General features: G+C 42.4%; 1 protein-coding gene across 1 annotated transcript in view; it reads right to left on the bottom strand.

The window, feature by feature from the left end:
* Positions 1-13,322: 13,322 nt before the first annotated feature.
* LOC106804829 (prostate stem cell antigen-like) overlaps positions 13,323-15,361 on the bottom strand; it is an 11,543-nt gene continuing 9,504 nt past the window's right edge. Inside the window, exon 3 of the mRNA XM_014806179.1 lies at positions 13,323-15,009. Within this exon, the coding sequence (XP_014661665.1) occupies positions 14,801-15,009 (209 nt within the window). The 3' untranslated portion in view covers positions 13,323-14,800. The remainder of the gene's footprint in view (positions 15,010-15,361) is intronic.

Consider the following 15,361-nt stretch of genomic DNA (forward strand, 5'->3'; position numbering starts at 1 on the left):
CAATTAAGCTAGCCTCATCCAAGCTAGCCTTATCCAAGCTAGCCTCATCCAAGTAGCCTCATCCAAGCTAGCCTTATCCAAGCTAGCCTCATTTGAGTTGGCCTCTCCCACGTTGCAAATGGCAGGTTTCCTCTCTACGCACCCCTCTATGTAAACTTTACGTGTTGCGGAGAGGAACGGAAATGATTCCCCCTAGACTAACGAAAGAATATAGGTGTTAAGGGAAGCCCGTTACGACTAGCATTATCGACAAAGACATCGTATACGAAATCATTAACATATGCTACATCCAAGATCCACATAGCTTCAAAGATCACTCGCTGCATTGTCTACCCGGCAGTAATGGTTTCGCGTGACAGATATCCCGGGAGACCTATTGCTACTACATTATTTGCATGATGTCACCAGCGATGGCGCGCGTAGGTCTACGTGTTACGATTCCCAAATCTGTGATTACACGAACAGAAAGATAAGGTGGCGGTATCACGTCAATGCACGCGTACAGCCCCCGCGCGCGCCTTGGGAGCATTGCGGGAAGATTACTAACCGAGCGACTAAGGGCGAGCTGACATTGCGCTGCTAAGCAAATGCCATGTTCAGCACAGGACTTCTGCATTAGGACTGTATGCGGGTTCGATTCTACTAGGATGAATTCACAAAGACGTTCGATATGCCGCGTCTGTAGATGTTTGCGGCGCGGATGAACTCACTCATGCAGCAACTAAACTGTGCAGTCTTGTAATCTTATATTCATTGATACGCGCTACATTAACTAAAGCAAGTTGAAAGTATTGATAGTAGAAAGATGTAGCGGCATATCTCGTAGTATATAGGCTTCGTAGCGTGGTTGATCAGCGGCCTATTCTCTTGCAGATTACCTAACAAACGATTGTTATCGAGCAATAATACTCTCTTCAACTTGCACTCCAAAAATGTAAAATATACGAATCTGGCGAAATGTTTTCCTGCACATCACACGGGAAACGAGAGTAGAAACGAACGTTCGCGAAAAGGAAAATGCACCTGCTACAGCCTACGGATATTGAGTTGCATTTGGTGCAACGTAAAATACGTAAAATGCGTATGCAGTTTATAGCGCCGTTGGGGTGGCATTAAAATTTCATACGCTATATTGATCATCGCTATAATGATTAATGATGATCCATGCCTTCGTCCACATTAGCACGAACATTACTCGCACTTCCTAGCAAAATATTGTATTTAATTAATTTAAATTTAATGGTTTGGCGCAGAGCTCCACTTCGCTCTATTCCGGTAGAGAGTGGAGATACAGCAGCCGCTGGATCCATACTGCTGCAAGAACGACAGGCAATCAACTAGCATTGGCAATCTCTCACAAGTGCCTGCACGCATTTCGAGCGTAGAAATTCGTGAGCTCTGACCAGTGCACAGGCACATGAAACGTTCCAATAATAAAATAATGGTAAATAAACACGAAAAGAATTTACTACCAAAGTCTTAATGTTTCTCTACTCTCTTTCGTGTGGCCGTTCAAATGCTCCGCTGCAACAAACAAGTATATACACCGTACGCACGCCGCTGTGCACAAACAACAAAAATATAGATTGTGTTGTTGTTGTTGTTCTCTATATTTTTAATGTTATACTATTTTAATCTCTACTATTATTATATTTGGCAGATAACAGCTGTGGATGCATGGGTTGATGCTGATGGATTCTGGCATAATGGAAACCGTGAAAAGGCTGGTTGTATCATCCCATGACGTCATCAGTGACAGTTCCTTATAACCATCAACGCTCATTCCTTCCACACGGCGGAGCATAGCGTGTTGGTGAAATTGACAAATATGAGCTTATAATACAATTAAATTACAAGCACGAAATAATACACGTTGCAAGCGGGCACTTTATTGGTGCTAGAAAGTACAGGTTGACACGCGCGCGTACCACGAGAAATTCATGAGCGAACTGCATCGTATCTTCATCATAGGAGAGAACTATAGTAAAGCTATGCGTATATAGAGAAGCATGATGTGTACAGCGCGTGCATCATATTCACGTCCACATCAACCGGGTGGCATATCAGCCTAATCATTTTGGACCCTCGCTCGAGGCAATTTTTGAGGTTATTTCATCTTTCTTGTCTCTGTTTTGCACGATTGCAATACCGGCCTGGCAAATTCTGATGACATGAGTTCATTTACGATACGTCTTGCTGTCACGGTAGGCGTTGCTGCAAAGGCCAGCTACAGCACGTTTTCTTCGGTACTACACCAAATGGATGTATGAGGAACGTTTCTCTTACCACGCATGTGTAGTATATAAATAAACTAGCTGGGCTACCCGGCGATGCCCGGGATAAAGGAGAAACGAGTTAGAATTTAGTCTGCCATCACGGCTATACGGATTTTATTCGGATTTTATAAATCTGTTCCAAGAATTTCACTTCTGTTCAGTTCTGCAGCGCTTCTTGGTACACAACATTCTTGGTCTTGCCATCTTGAGAGAGGATGTAGAGGTTGTCTGGGTTACCCACCCTGGAGCACCCCACATAGAGCTGGCCATGGGAGAACACTGGCTCACAGAGGTTGAGTCCAACGACCTTGAGGGACTGGCCCTGCGCCTTGTTGATAGACATGGCAAAGCACAGCTTGACTGGCAACTGCAGCCTCTTGAACTCAAATGGCAGGTCTGATGGGATGAGCGGGATCCTTGGGATGAAGTCATTTTCGCCCTTGCCTTTGCCAGTCATGATTTTGGCTTCGATGACTCTGGGCATGAGCTGCTTCACTGTGAGCCTTGTGCCGTTGCAGAGCTTGGGAGCATCCAGGTTGCGCATTAGCAATATGGGCGCGCCGACTTTGAGCACCAAGTTGTGTGGTGGCAGACCTGAGGGCGCCAGGCTGTTGAGAAACTCGGTCGGATAGTGCACCACCTGGTCAGGATCAGGAACTGTGTCCATCGACTTGTAGCTCGTTGGGTCGCCAGGCTGTTGCTCCAGCAGCTTGGCGTTGATGTCATCCACGGCGAAATTCTTGGGAGCAAGGATGGCTCGCTCGCTCAGCCAGTGTTGGTCTTGGTAGCGGAGGTGGAGGTTTGGGAAGACTTTGGTCATCAGCTGGGTGATGTCCGCCGCTGCTTTGCCGAATGGCAGCTTGACTTGGCCATCAGCTGTGGTTGTGAGTCTGCCATTGCCAACCTCCAGCAGTTACTGAGAGAAGCGGCCAGCTTCTTCATCGCCACTGAGCTGCACCCTCATGTTGGTGTTCAGGCTGTGGCGGTTCACTTTGCTCCAGAGGTACGACGACTTGATGCAGGCATTGACAGCATCTGCTCTTGTTCCTTTGGCGATGACTAGCAAGGTGAGTGTATAGTCGAGCGCTAGGATTCCTCTTTACTTTTCTGCTGCAGTGCGTTACTATTTTTACGTTCCGCGGATGAAAATGAGAATCGATTCCGTACTTATGGATGGATGCATCATTTCCGGGTTTAAAAATAAATTTTTTTGGTCAAATTTTTAGCCGAAAAGTGGCCAAAAATCATATTTACCTACAAAATGAACCGAAAAAGTTGAGTTTCCAAAAAAAGGAAATTTATTTTTCTCGTTTTTTCTTTTATTTTTCCTTTTTTTTGCACATTTTTTTTTAACCTAAAATGGTCGTCGCGTCATGCTGATTCAGAACATACATGGTGTTGGGGGTCACTTCTTACGGGTCTCGAGAAGATAGACGGACAGACAGACAGACAGACAGACAGATCCGGTAGGAGATTACACTGATTCAATTATCAGCTTTAATATTACCGCTCAGTTATCATTTTGACATTTATTATGACTCTCAATTCGAGTTACTGCCAAGAAGTGGATGACTTTCATAAGAGCCAACGAGAAACTTTTGAGTTTAGCTGGTATATACCAATATTCAACATCATTAAAAATTCATGAAATTTGCGCCACTGTGTTTGCAGTCCAGGAAGCATTCCCACACAAAGAAAGCTAAACAAGCTTTATTGTCGAGCTTAAGACAAACTATGTCACTGCTAAGTTTTTCTAACGCTATAATAAGCTAACTAAGCTTTACAAAAGACAAAAGTACCGCAACGCTGAAAAGCTTCACTCATGTTAGGTGTGAAAGGCAGCAATTTCACAGTGTAACTTCAAAATCGAGTCCATTAAACAAGATTAGAAAACTTTATGTATTTATTCTTCATATAACTAAACTAATTTCGTCATCATACAGAATTTACTACAAAAGCAAAGTTCTGTTAATTGATGCACTCATGATGAAGCGACGATTACTTACATAATCGCTGCATTCACTCGGTTTAAAGCTAATGTTTTATATACATTGCGCGCAATCGAACTGAGATGTTTTCTCTCGTCCCTTCCCCATGAGAAGATTTCTGTTCATGTCATTTCTGCAGCAATTTGTTGTATTCAAACTAGTCTAGGAAGTTAGCAAACGCAATTTGCTTATAAGCGAAGAGGATGATATAGTTCAAATACGTAAGAGCGGACATGATAACGGAGAGCGAACAAACACATACACACACACACACACACACACACAAACATGCACCAAGGGGCGCAAATCAAGGGGGGACAAGCGGGACATATATCAAGCTGTCTCCCCCACGATTTGGATCACCATGATTTTGTGCGTAAGTGATGTGTGTGTGTGTGTGTGTGTGTGTGTGTGTGTGTGTGTGTGTGTGTGCTGTGGTGTGTGTGTGTGTGTGTTTGTGAAGTAGAGATTCTTTTGATTGTGTGTGATACTGAGCGTCAACCGATTCGCTTTTTCCTTTTTTTTCTTTTTTTTTTCGCCGACAGCTTTCATTTCATTCAAGTGCATTTGAGAGGCATAATAAGATCATGCACAACTAAGAAATGCTGTCCTTAATACTTTAAGTACCGTTATTGTCTTTTTAACACGTTTTTTCTTTATTTGAATAATTCTTTATGACCATGAATCATCAAGAGAAATTATGTTATTGAAGTTTAGGAGATATCACTCGATATTAGACACTGAATTCAAGGATTAGCTGGGGACACGAGCTATATTCCGCAAAGGGGGAACACTGAGTAACTGGATCGTTTTAATAATGGTAATTTTCATTGCAAATTGATGATATATATACACGCATATATGATATGACCTGGACAACCATAATAACGAACAATTTATTTTGTGGATCAGCCTGACACTCAAATTGATTGGTTTTTTCTGCTTTTTGTTCTTCTTGATTTAATGACTGCATGTGGGACAACCCTTTTCGTACCTCTTATACACCAAATGCCATGTGTGTGTGTGTGTGTGTGTGGGTGGTGGTGCGGTGTTGGGTTGTGTGTGTTTGTGTGTGTAGTCTGTGTGGTGTGTGTGTGTGTGTGTGGTGTGTGTGTGTGTTCAGGGTTAGCGGGAGGAGTTCCAGGGGGTTCGGCCCCCACCTGCTCGCGTGCAGAAAACGCATCTGAGGGGGGTCTAAGATTTCAAAAATTTTCGGAGGAAGGCCTCCCGCTTAGTGTGTACCCCCCTTTCGCGTGTTCGCGGTACTGAGTTTTCCCCCACATTTCAAATGGATTTGCGTCGCGACTGACACACAACACACAGTCACACACACACAGCACACACACACGACCACATCACACACACACACACACACGCGCGCACACAGATCCACACCACAGACCACCACACACACACACACACACACACCACACACATATATATATATATATATTATTCAGCATACCCGTGTAATAACTGGCATGCGCTGTGCATTACATCTGACATCGCGCAATCGGTACGTAACCCGCAGGTTTGCCCGCACCGTTATGCACACGCAAGCGGGAATTTCTGACGACGCCGAGAGCAATTAATTGTGCGCGTGTGATATGGTGAGGGAATTTTCACGTCGCTTCCACGGAACTAGCCTAGAATCAATACCGTGTTTGAAAGACAATCATTCTCTTGTTTGATCTGTGGGAAATTACCGCCCGAGCATAGAAAGAATACAGACCAGCACTTCGATTAATTTTACCTCTGATTGCTCGTCTTCCTAGTTGTCGTGTGTTAACAAACATTCGTGTCAGGCAGTATGCGATTTCATGTCACATCAGAATGGTGATCTCTTCGCACTCCATCTCTCTCGCGGCCAGCGTCGAGTGCACGGTGAAGCCGACCAGTAGACTCAGCGCAAAGAACACCGCTGGGGAGTATAGACTTATATTATCGATGTTTTCGCTTGTTTTAGGGTATTCATCGCGTGACCCTCCGTGGCCATCCAAATGTTTGTAAATCCAAACAAACACATGCGCCGCATTAGTAATATAATGATTTTGTAACTGGATTTAAAGCCGCTGTAAGTCCTATTCGTGAATCATCTTCGTGCATATTCCGACCCTCACATTTACTGTAGCGTACATAACAAATATTCGCCTTGTCAGCATCACAATTCTTTTGTAACTCTGCTATTACAAAAGCTCTTCTTGTGCTCTGCTTATATGGGTTTCAGGGAGAGACAATTATGTCTAATAACACTTTAATGACTCGATAACAACCGATTTTAAATTGAGCATACATAGATAGCAAGGAAAGTGCTTTCATGCCTAAAAGGCTTAACTTATTGCGATAGGCGTTCATTCTTTGTTGGCTTATACTGCGTCATGTGCGATTTAAAGCGTTCAACGTTTTTTTACCTGACACAGGGCAACCGTACATTTTATATGATGTTCTGAAATGTGTCTTCTAACTATGTGTCTGTGAACTAATTATATGTACATTAGGGTTAATTATTATTAATTACCCTCTATATCTGAATATTACTTATTTCATCTACGTGTACCGCGAACTATAAAAAACGCAATCTATTAACAATAAAATAGTAATAATAATTGTACAAGTATAATAAAGAAATATTTTATGCAATCCATCTGTTATTATGATTTCGTAGCAGCACACGAATCAAGGGCACAAGTTTTTAGCCTCCCTTAGCTATAGCTGTGTACATATGATAATTTTGAATTCTGCAAGTCATTACAAATAATATATGTGGTTTCCGTCTCTTTGTTGCATACATCATACCTTGCAATTATAATTACCCGATATAATATTATTACATCAGAGCAATTTTCTTTAAAATGAATTAGGTTTCAAAATCCACGGGGACAAATATGCAGAGCCGGTATTTAAAATCATTCACCAGCTTTCAGCGAAATATTTAATTAACTAATTATGGACGCAGCGCACAATTAGCTATAATAACATTTTCCCATTAAAAGCAAAGTTGCTAAAACAAACTATTGGTTTAATGGCAGTTGAAATTAGCTGTGATAATTGCGTTGATATGTCCATATAGTAAAGTATATCCTTACGTTAATGTACGTATAAAACTTGCTGAGTAAAATCTCACACCATAGATTAAATCGATTCTATCGCTGTAAAATTTAAGACTGTATCGCTAACTTAGTGATCACGTGTGCTATTTGGAACTTCAATTTTATACTGAGTATTATTTAATATAATTGCAACGTGACAAAGAATCATTACATAAGTAATTTATACTAATCCTGGTTCACGGCACTTTTTACTGCCATTAAAATTTCAGATCGTCGCTAATATATACATAAAAATAATATTTTCATCCGTACTCGTACTAACAGTAAGCGTATATTTACACATTGTTCTAATTTTAATGTTTTAATTTCGCGCAGACTTCCGTTTCTTTCTTTTCTGGGAGAGAGTCACATTCGAGATGCAAAAGCCACTCGAGTCCAAACCTATCCTGCTTGATCAACAGGTAATCGGCCTTGGCAGTCTCATGTATACGTGCCTGCGATTTTCAAGCATAAAGATTATTTTCTGTCATATTTGCGAAACAAGTGGGCTTTGAAAGAAATTTTTATCTACTCTTTATTTATCGCAAAACCTTGAAGTGCGTTCTCGCACATGCGTTTGAACATTATTATTCATGAACTTTCATGAAAAGAAGAAAAAGCGAATATACCCCTTGATCATATCAACGGACGTAAATATAATAACAACACGAGTAAATATATCGAAAAATTGCCTTGCAATGTGACAAGGCATTAGGGAAGGTTGGTTGACAGGTCGCATGCATAACACACAGAAGGGAATTCACTTACGGATTGCATGCATTCTACTATTACAAAAGGATGCAACTAATCCGGCTGGAAGTATAAAACATGCAGTGATCATTGAAATCCCTCAGGCGAGGTAATGATGCTGCTAGTAAACCGGCAACAGGTAGCCTACATATTATATTATCACATAAAAGAAGGAAGCATGGGATGCAATGTGTCTACTTTTTCTACTATGTGGGCGTAAAATCCTGGGTGTTGATTAAATTACTCTAAGTTTAACATAGTAATTTAGTTCATTAGTGTAACATATTAGGCAAGCGTGGCAGGCTGTCCCAGATCCCTGTACACATGGGAACAGTGATCTCTTCGCACTTCAGCTCTCTCGCGGCAATGTCGTGAGCACAGTGAAACTAGCCAGTAGAGACATCCTTTCATCCATCCACCCATCCATCCATCCATCCATCCATCCATCCATCCATCCATCCATCCATCCATCCATCCATCCATCCATCCATCCATCCATCCATCCATCCACATTCACCATCCATCCATCCATCCATCCATCCATCCATCCATCCATCCATCCATTCATTCATCCCCATCCATCCATCATCTATCCATCCATCCATCCATCCCCCTCCATCCATCCATCCATCCATCCATGCCATACATCATACCATCCATCCATCCATCCATCCCTTCCCAACCATCAGCCATTCCATCATCATCGCCATCCCATCCATCCATTCCCAGTCCATCCATACCATCCTCCATCCCATCCACCCACCATCCATCCATCCATCATCCATCATCATCCATCCTCATCCATCCAATCCATTCATCCATCCACATCCATGCCATCCATCCTCCAATCCATCCATCCATCCATGCATCCATCCTCATCCATCCATCCATCCATCCATCCCATCTCCAACCATCCATGCCATGCCATCATGCCATCCCATTCCTCCATCCATCCATCCTCTATCCACTCCCATGCATCCATCCATGCCATCCATCATCCATCCATCCATCCATCACAAACATCCACCATCCCATCCATCATCATCCATCCATGCCATCTCCACCACTCCACCATCCATTCCATGCCATCCATCACCATCCTGCCATCCATGCCACCATCATCCATCCTCCATCCATCCATCAGCATCCACCATGCCTGACCATCCATCCATCCATCATCCATCCATCTCACCATCATCCATCATCCATCCATCAATGCCTACCATCCATGCATCCATCATCCGATCATTCATCCATCATACATCATCCATCATGCCATCCATTCCATGCCATCCATTACATCCATCTCCCATCCTATCCATCCACCATCCATCCCATCATCCATCCATCCATCCATCCACCATCACATCCATCCATCCATCCACCATCTCCATCCATCCATCACCAGTCATGTCCACCATCTATCGCATCCAGCCATCCATCCATGAATCCTTATCTATCATGCATCCATCCACCATTCCATTTACCATCCATCCATCTATCATGCCATCCATACCATCCTCCATCTACATCCTCACATCATCTCATCCATCACTCCATCAACCAGTGCCATCCATCCACCATACCATCCATCCATCCATCCATCCATCACCCCATCCATCCAGCCATCATCCAGTGCACCCATCCATCCATCCATCCATCTATCAACCATCACCCATCCATTCCATCCATTCATTAATCCGTCCATCCATCACCATCATTCCATACATCCCATTCCATCCATCTATCCATCATCCACCATCCATCTCATGCCATCCCATACTCCATTCCATCCATCCATGCCATGCCATCATCCCCATCCACATCCATCCATATCCATTCATCCATCCTCCATTCATCCTCCATCCTCATCCATCATTCCACCATCCAGTCCATTCCATCCATCCATCCACCCTTCTCCATCACATCCATCCACCATCCATCATCATGCCATCCATCCATCCATCCATCATCCATCATCCTCCATCTCCATCATCCACCATCCATCCATCATCATCTATCCATCCATCCATCCATCCATTCAACCATCCATCATCCATCCATCTCATCATACATCCATCACCATCCACCATCATCCTCCACCATCCAGCCATCCTCCATCATGCCATCCATGACCATCATCCATCCATCCATCATCCACCATCCATTCATTTAGCTATCCATCCATTCACCATCCATCCATCCATACCATCCATCCATCCATCCATCCCATCCATACCATCATCCACCCATACGCTCCATCCATCCATATTCCATCCAATCCATCCATCCAGCCATCCATCATTCCTCTCCATCCATCCATCCATACCATCCACCATCATCCACCCTCCATCCATCCATCCTCCATGCATCTATTCCATCTATCGCAATCCATAAGCGCGTATCTCCTCTTTTCCTCTCTCTCTCTCTCTCTCTCGCTCTTTTTCTCTCTTCTCTCTCTCTTTCCTCTCCTCTCTTCCTCTCCTCTCTCCTCTCGTCTCTCCTTCTCTCTCTCTGTGTGTTGGTGTGTTGTGTGTGTGTGTGTTGTGGGTGTGTGTCTGTGTGGTGTTGTTGTATGTAGTGGTTGTGTGTTGTGTGTATGTGCGCGTGCGTGCGTCTAGTGTGCGTGTCGGCGCGTTGCGCGTGCGTGCGAGCGGCGGTGTGTGTGTTGTGTAGGTGTTGTGGTGTTGGGGTGCGTGTGTAGATGGTGTGGTGTGTTGTGTGGGTGGTGTGTGGTGGTGCGTGTGCGTGTGCGTGTTGTGCGTGTGCGTGTGTGCGTGTCTTTAACCTCATCTGACTCTGCGAGGCAGCAAGAATCGCTCGGGCAAAGATGAAAATTTGAAACTTTTTGTTCAATTAAGTGCTCCTCGTTAATGCCGTTTCATTCTTCAGCTATATTAATTTGCGAATTACATCTCGACCTTGCAAAGGTGCATTACGAGGGTGCATTGCAAAGGTGCATGAATTATCGATAACCTATTATTACTACATATTATAATGGTTGTTTTCTTTAAAGAAAATTCAATCGTACGACCCATGGGAATAATATTGCAGGCGGCAAAGACGGTCACCTGCCAGCTTTTAGCGAACCCTTTAATTGCGTAATTAGGTTCATGCAGTACGATTACTGATAATGAATTTTTATATTTTAAACAAGGTATCTATCGCTTAGTCGCTTAGGGGTTTACTAACATTCGACTATGGTTCGCAATAATATGAATATTGATTGGCAAGTTAGCGTGTAGGACACGTTATTGCTAGCGATGCGCAGTATGTGATATATTTCGTGCAGAAACCCGTAAACCTGGTCGAACACTACATAATGTATCGATTCCATAGTTTGTTGTCTTATTAGGAATGTTGGTGTGTAACGGTTGTTAACCAGGGTTCCACTCGAGGGTACCAAATGTCATTTCTGTAGATGCGAAAGATGCCGGATAGTTTGTTTTCATCATTGTACATTGTCGAATTTCTATGCTTTTCAGTGTAATTTGCATTGGCAAATCACAAAAAGTACAAATCGTGTTATTTGAGATGAATTTGTTTAACTGCAAAACAAGATGAGACTATAAATTCACCTATAACTATAGGTCCTACCAACTGTGATAAGTGAACGGTTTTTAACAATGAGCCGAGGAAAAAATGCTAGGAACCGAAGATGAGTGAAAATGTCTGTTATGCGGACGATTATATTGCAGAAATACGTACCTACGCCGGTAATATAATAATGATGACATATTGCGTGCGCTATTTTTTCGATTTGCTTTGCGACGGCCTGTCGTCGTTAAAACGGCGACGCAGCGTCGTTTGGCGGGGGGTTAATTGTGTTTCTAACAACAGATCAGCTATAGTGCATACCAACATAAAATGCCGTGCATTATTAATTATCCGCACAAGTATAGGTCGACGGTGTGCATTAGCGGTTGCTTAATTACGCCGTTATTCCAAACGTGACGAAATGCTACACGCTTGCACGGGCTTGTAGGCAGGCAGACAATAACACTTGGTAGTTTAGATATGCATTATTAAGCATCCGTCTAAGCGTTTTGCTATCACGCGCGCGCATTATCGTACTTCCATATGCACACATGTTTACGTGTATGCGCGCGTGCGCGTGCATGCGTGCGTGCGTATAAGCACGCTCACGCACATATCTGTATGTACGAGAAAGTAAACGTGTACGCCGTTATTGTGTTGCCGCAAGTCGCGCTTTGATTGGTTGCAGCCGCTATTTAGCGTCACCTGACCTAGCTAACACGAATCTGTTTTGTCATCTTGGTATGCATTTCCTCTCGTCAGTGAATCAAATCAAACATATCATGTCATTTATATGTGCAAACACAACATGGAGTTGGACATGAGAAAAGTGGATAATTTATTCCCATGTGAAAACCTATACAGTAGCGGTAGCCGTTCATTATATTCAAAACATGCATTGCGATATCTATATTCTTATTAAGAATAGTTAATAACTTTATTATATCATCATCATCATCAGCATCATCATCATCATCATCATCATCATGGCATGTCCTGCTGATCCTTAACGGAACACACATTTATAAAAGGGGTATTAAAGAAATATTATAAAGCTGTGGGTTCTAGTGAAACTCCTTATCACCATACCTGTATATAGACTATATCAGGGGTTAATAATGACAAATATTTGTTATTATTAACCCCTGCCTATATATAGTCTAGCCTACATATATATTTAGAAATTCCTATAAAATACTATACCATCCCTTAGCAGCACCTGGTAAGAAGCCGCGTGAGAAGCTATTGAAAAGATTACGGCACATGTTGAAACAGACAGCTAGTTCTCGTCATAGAAAATAGACCCCTGCCCCAAAAGCTACCCGTCACATAAGAATGCGTGTGTGTACTTTAGTATGAGTATATTTTAGTATACTTTAATATATTTAGTATGACTGTGTGTACTTAGTCGTTGGTTTCAGCTAACGACATATGGAGCTAGCCTGGTGCACGTATAGGACCGCTATACATGACCATTGCAAAAGCACCGCGAGGGAGGTGTGGACGCGGTGTACACTAAAACACTACTGCTGCCTATATCTGCTAGAAGTGCTCGTGGGATGGCACTTTCTATACGCGAGGAAAACCCCATGTTTTTTTTCTCACATATACCTTTGATTTTTATATTAACGCGATCAACGAAGATAGTAACACTTACGATACATATAACGTCATACATGCGATTGTCTTATAACGATTTATTGAAATTCGGTTTAGCTGATACGTGTATCAAAACATCTTAGAAACATCAGCATATTATTGATGGTTTTTAAGCGCGCGACAACAAAATGTACTGAAAATTACCAATGTCTTGAAATATAAAAAACGTACACGATAATAGCTTACTGTCTATACATTGGTGTATTACATTTTGTGCGTGTATACGTTGTGTGTATGGCATGTGCGAACATAGATGTGCGTGCGTGCGTGCGTGCATGCGTGCGTGCGTGCGTTCGTACGTGCGTCCGTGCGTGCCTTTGTGGTTCCAATCGTCAAAATGTTTGGATGTTTGAATGGTATGTTATGTATTGTCATGAGCGTGTGTGCGTGAATGCGTTCGTGCATGTATGGATAGCTAGCTTATAAGCAGACTGTATATATTTTACACACCACATCTCTCTCAATATTAATATCTATCTATCTATATATATATAATAATATATATATATATATAATTCAAATATTTGCTAGGACATAGAGCACAACATATTTATGAAGACGTTTTCGTTCTAATCTATGTTACTTTCAGATATCATATGTATTAATATTGTGTTCATACATATTACACATACCAAATATAAAAACGAAAATTAAATAACATACGTATACTATGAGAATCAGATTTGTGGTCTGAATCTTGACTGTGTGAATTAAATTTATAGGAAAATTGACGTACAGTACCTTCATGACGTCTCTGAATCGTCTCTGTTAATCAAAACAACTGAGCCTATTTCGAAATGAATTGTCGTGTAACAAAAATAACGTGATATAAATTTAAAGCGTCTGATACAATAGTTTGCGATTTTTCACTATTCACTACTTTTGCTTATTAATAATTACAACACCTCGATCAAGATTCTGTTATAACTGCTCACAGAGAAATTACAGATATAAAGGAGACAATTGTAATGAAAGTAGGGAGTATGTATGGCAGAAAAACCAGACACTCATTCGCAATTGCCAAGCGGAGATGGTTACATCATTGGTGCAGCATATGCTCCACAGCCAGTAAACAGCTTTTCGTACGACCACGTGACACATTACGACGCGAAGGCATATATGCATTGATTATTTATGGGAAGCAATGTTTGCAAATTCATCGCAGTACGCAAAACTGTCGCGCGCCAAACACATGAGCAATAACCATAGATGATAAAGGTCCTGACTAAGCTATTATAAACTAGCATGGATATTATGGCTGCATATAAGTAAAACGTGAATGACGCCAAAGAACTAAAATGCTAGCGGATGACAGAATCGGCGGAGGTCATGCACCTGGACGTAGCAGGGGTACAATATACCCCGATGAGGACACTACCCCGACTTGGAGTTTGACGCAGGTGTTTGCTTCTGCCTGGTAGTGCTGCGGTAGTTTTCCTGCTTTTAACTACCGCTGCGCATTCTTTTTGTAACCACCGGGGTTCTCTTTCCTTCCGAGCCTTCAATAGAAATGCATCAGGATCGCTCCACAGGTAACGATACTCCACATAAGTACGAAGGATGAGCGCGAATCTGGCGCGCCTCCTTTTTGATTGCAAAGGTCCTCCTGACAGCACTCCATGCAATTGTTGCAACCCAGTGCGAGACTTTGGGCAGAATCCATGACGCACGGCCGAAGTGCACAACCTTTTGTAATTGCGGGCCCTGTCTCTGTAATAGAAAACAGCATAGATTTGATCATATACATGCGACTTTGAAAACAGATTCACAATGATTTCTGTCTTAGCTGGCGAATATAGTTATAGAAAGAAAATGTGGTATTATCTGCATTTACTGCTTCGTAGCATATGTGAAGGGACAGCCTGGGCCGTCTTTACGTTACGCAGTTCCACTGCGCTATCCCATGTACGGGGCGCCATGCAGGACAGGGCTCAATTTTGTCTAACAAAACTCAATTCTGTCTCACAAAACTCAATTTTGTGAACACAAAACTCAATTCTGTCAATCCTGTCCCACAAAACTCAATTTTGTGAACACAAAACTCAATTCTGTCAATCCTGTC

This window comes from Priapulus caudatus, unplaced genomic scaffold (genome assembly GCF_000485595.1).
Source record: "Priapulus caudatus unplaced genomic scaffold, Priapulus_caudatus-5.0.1 Scaffold89, whole genome shotgun sequence".
Taxonomy (NCBI): domain Eukaryota; kingdom Metazoa; phylum Priapulida; class Priapulimorpha; order Priapulimorphida; family Priapulidae; genus Priapulus; species Priapulus caudatus.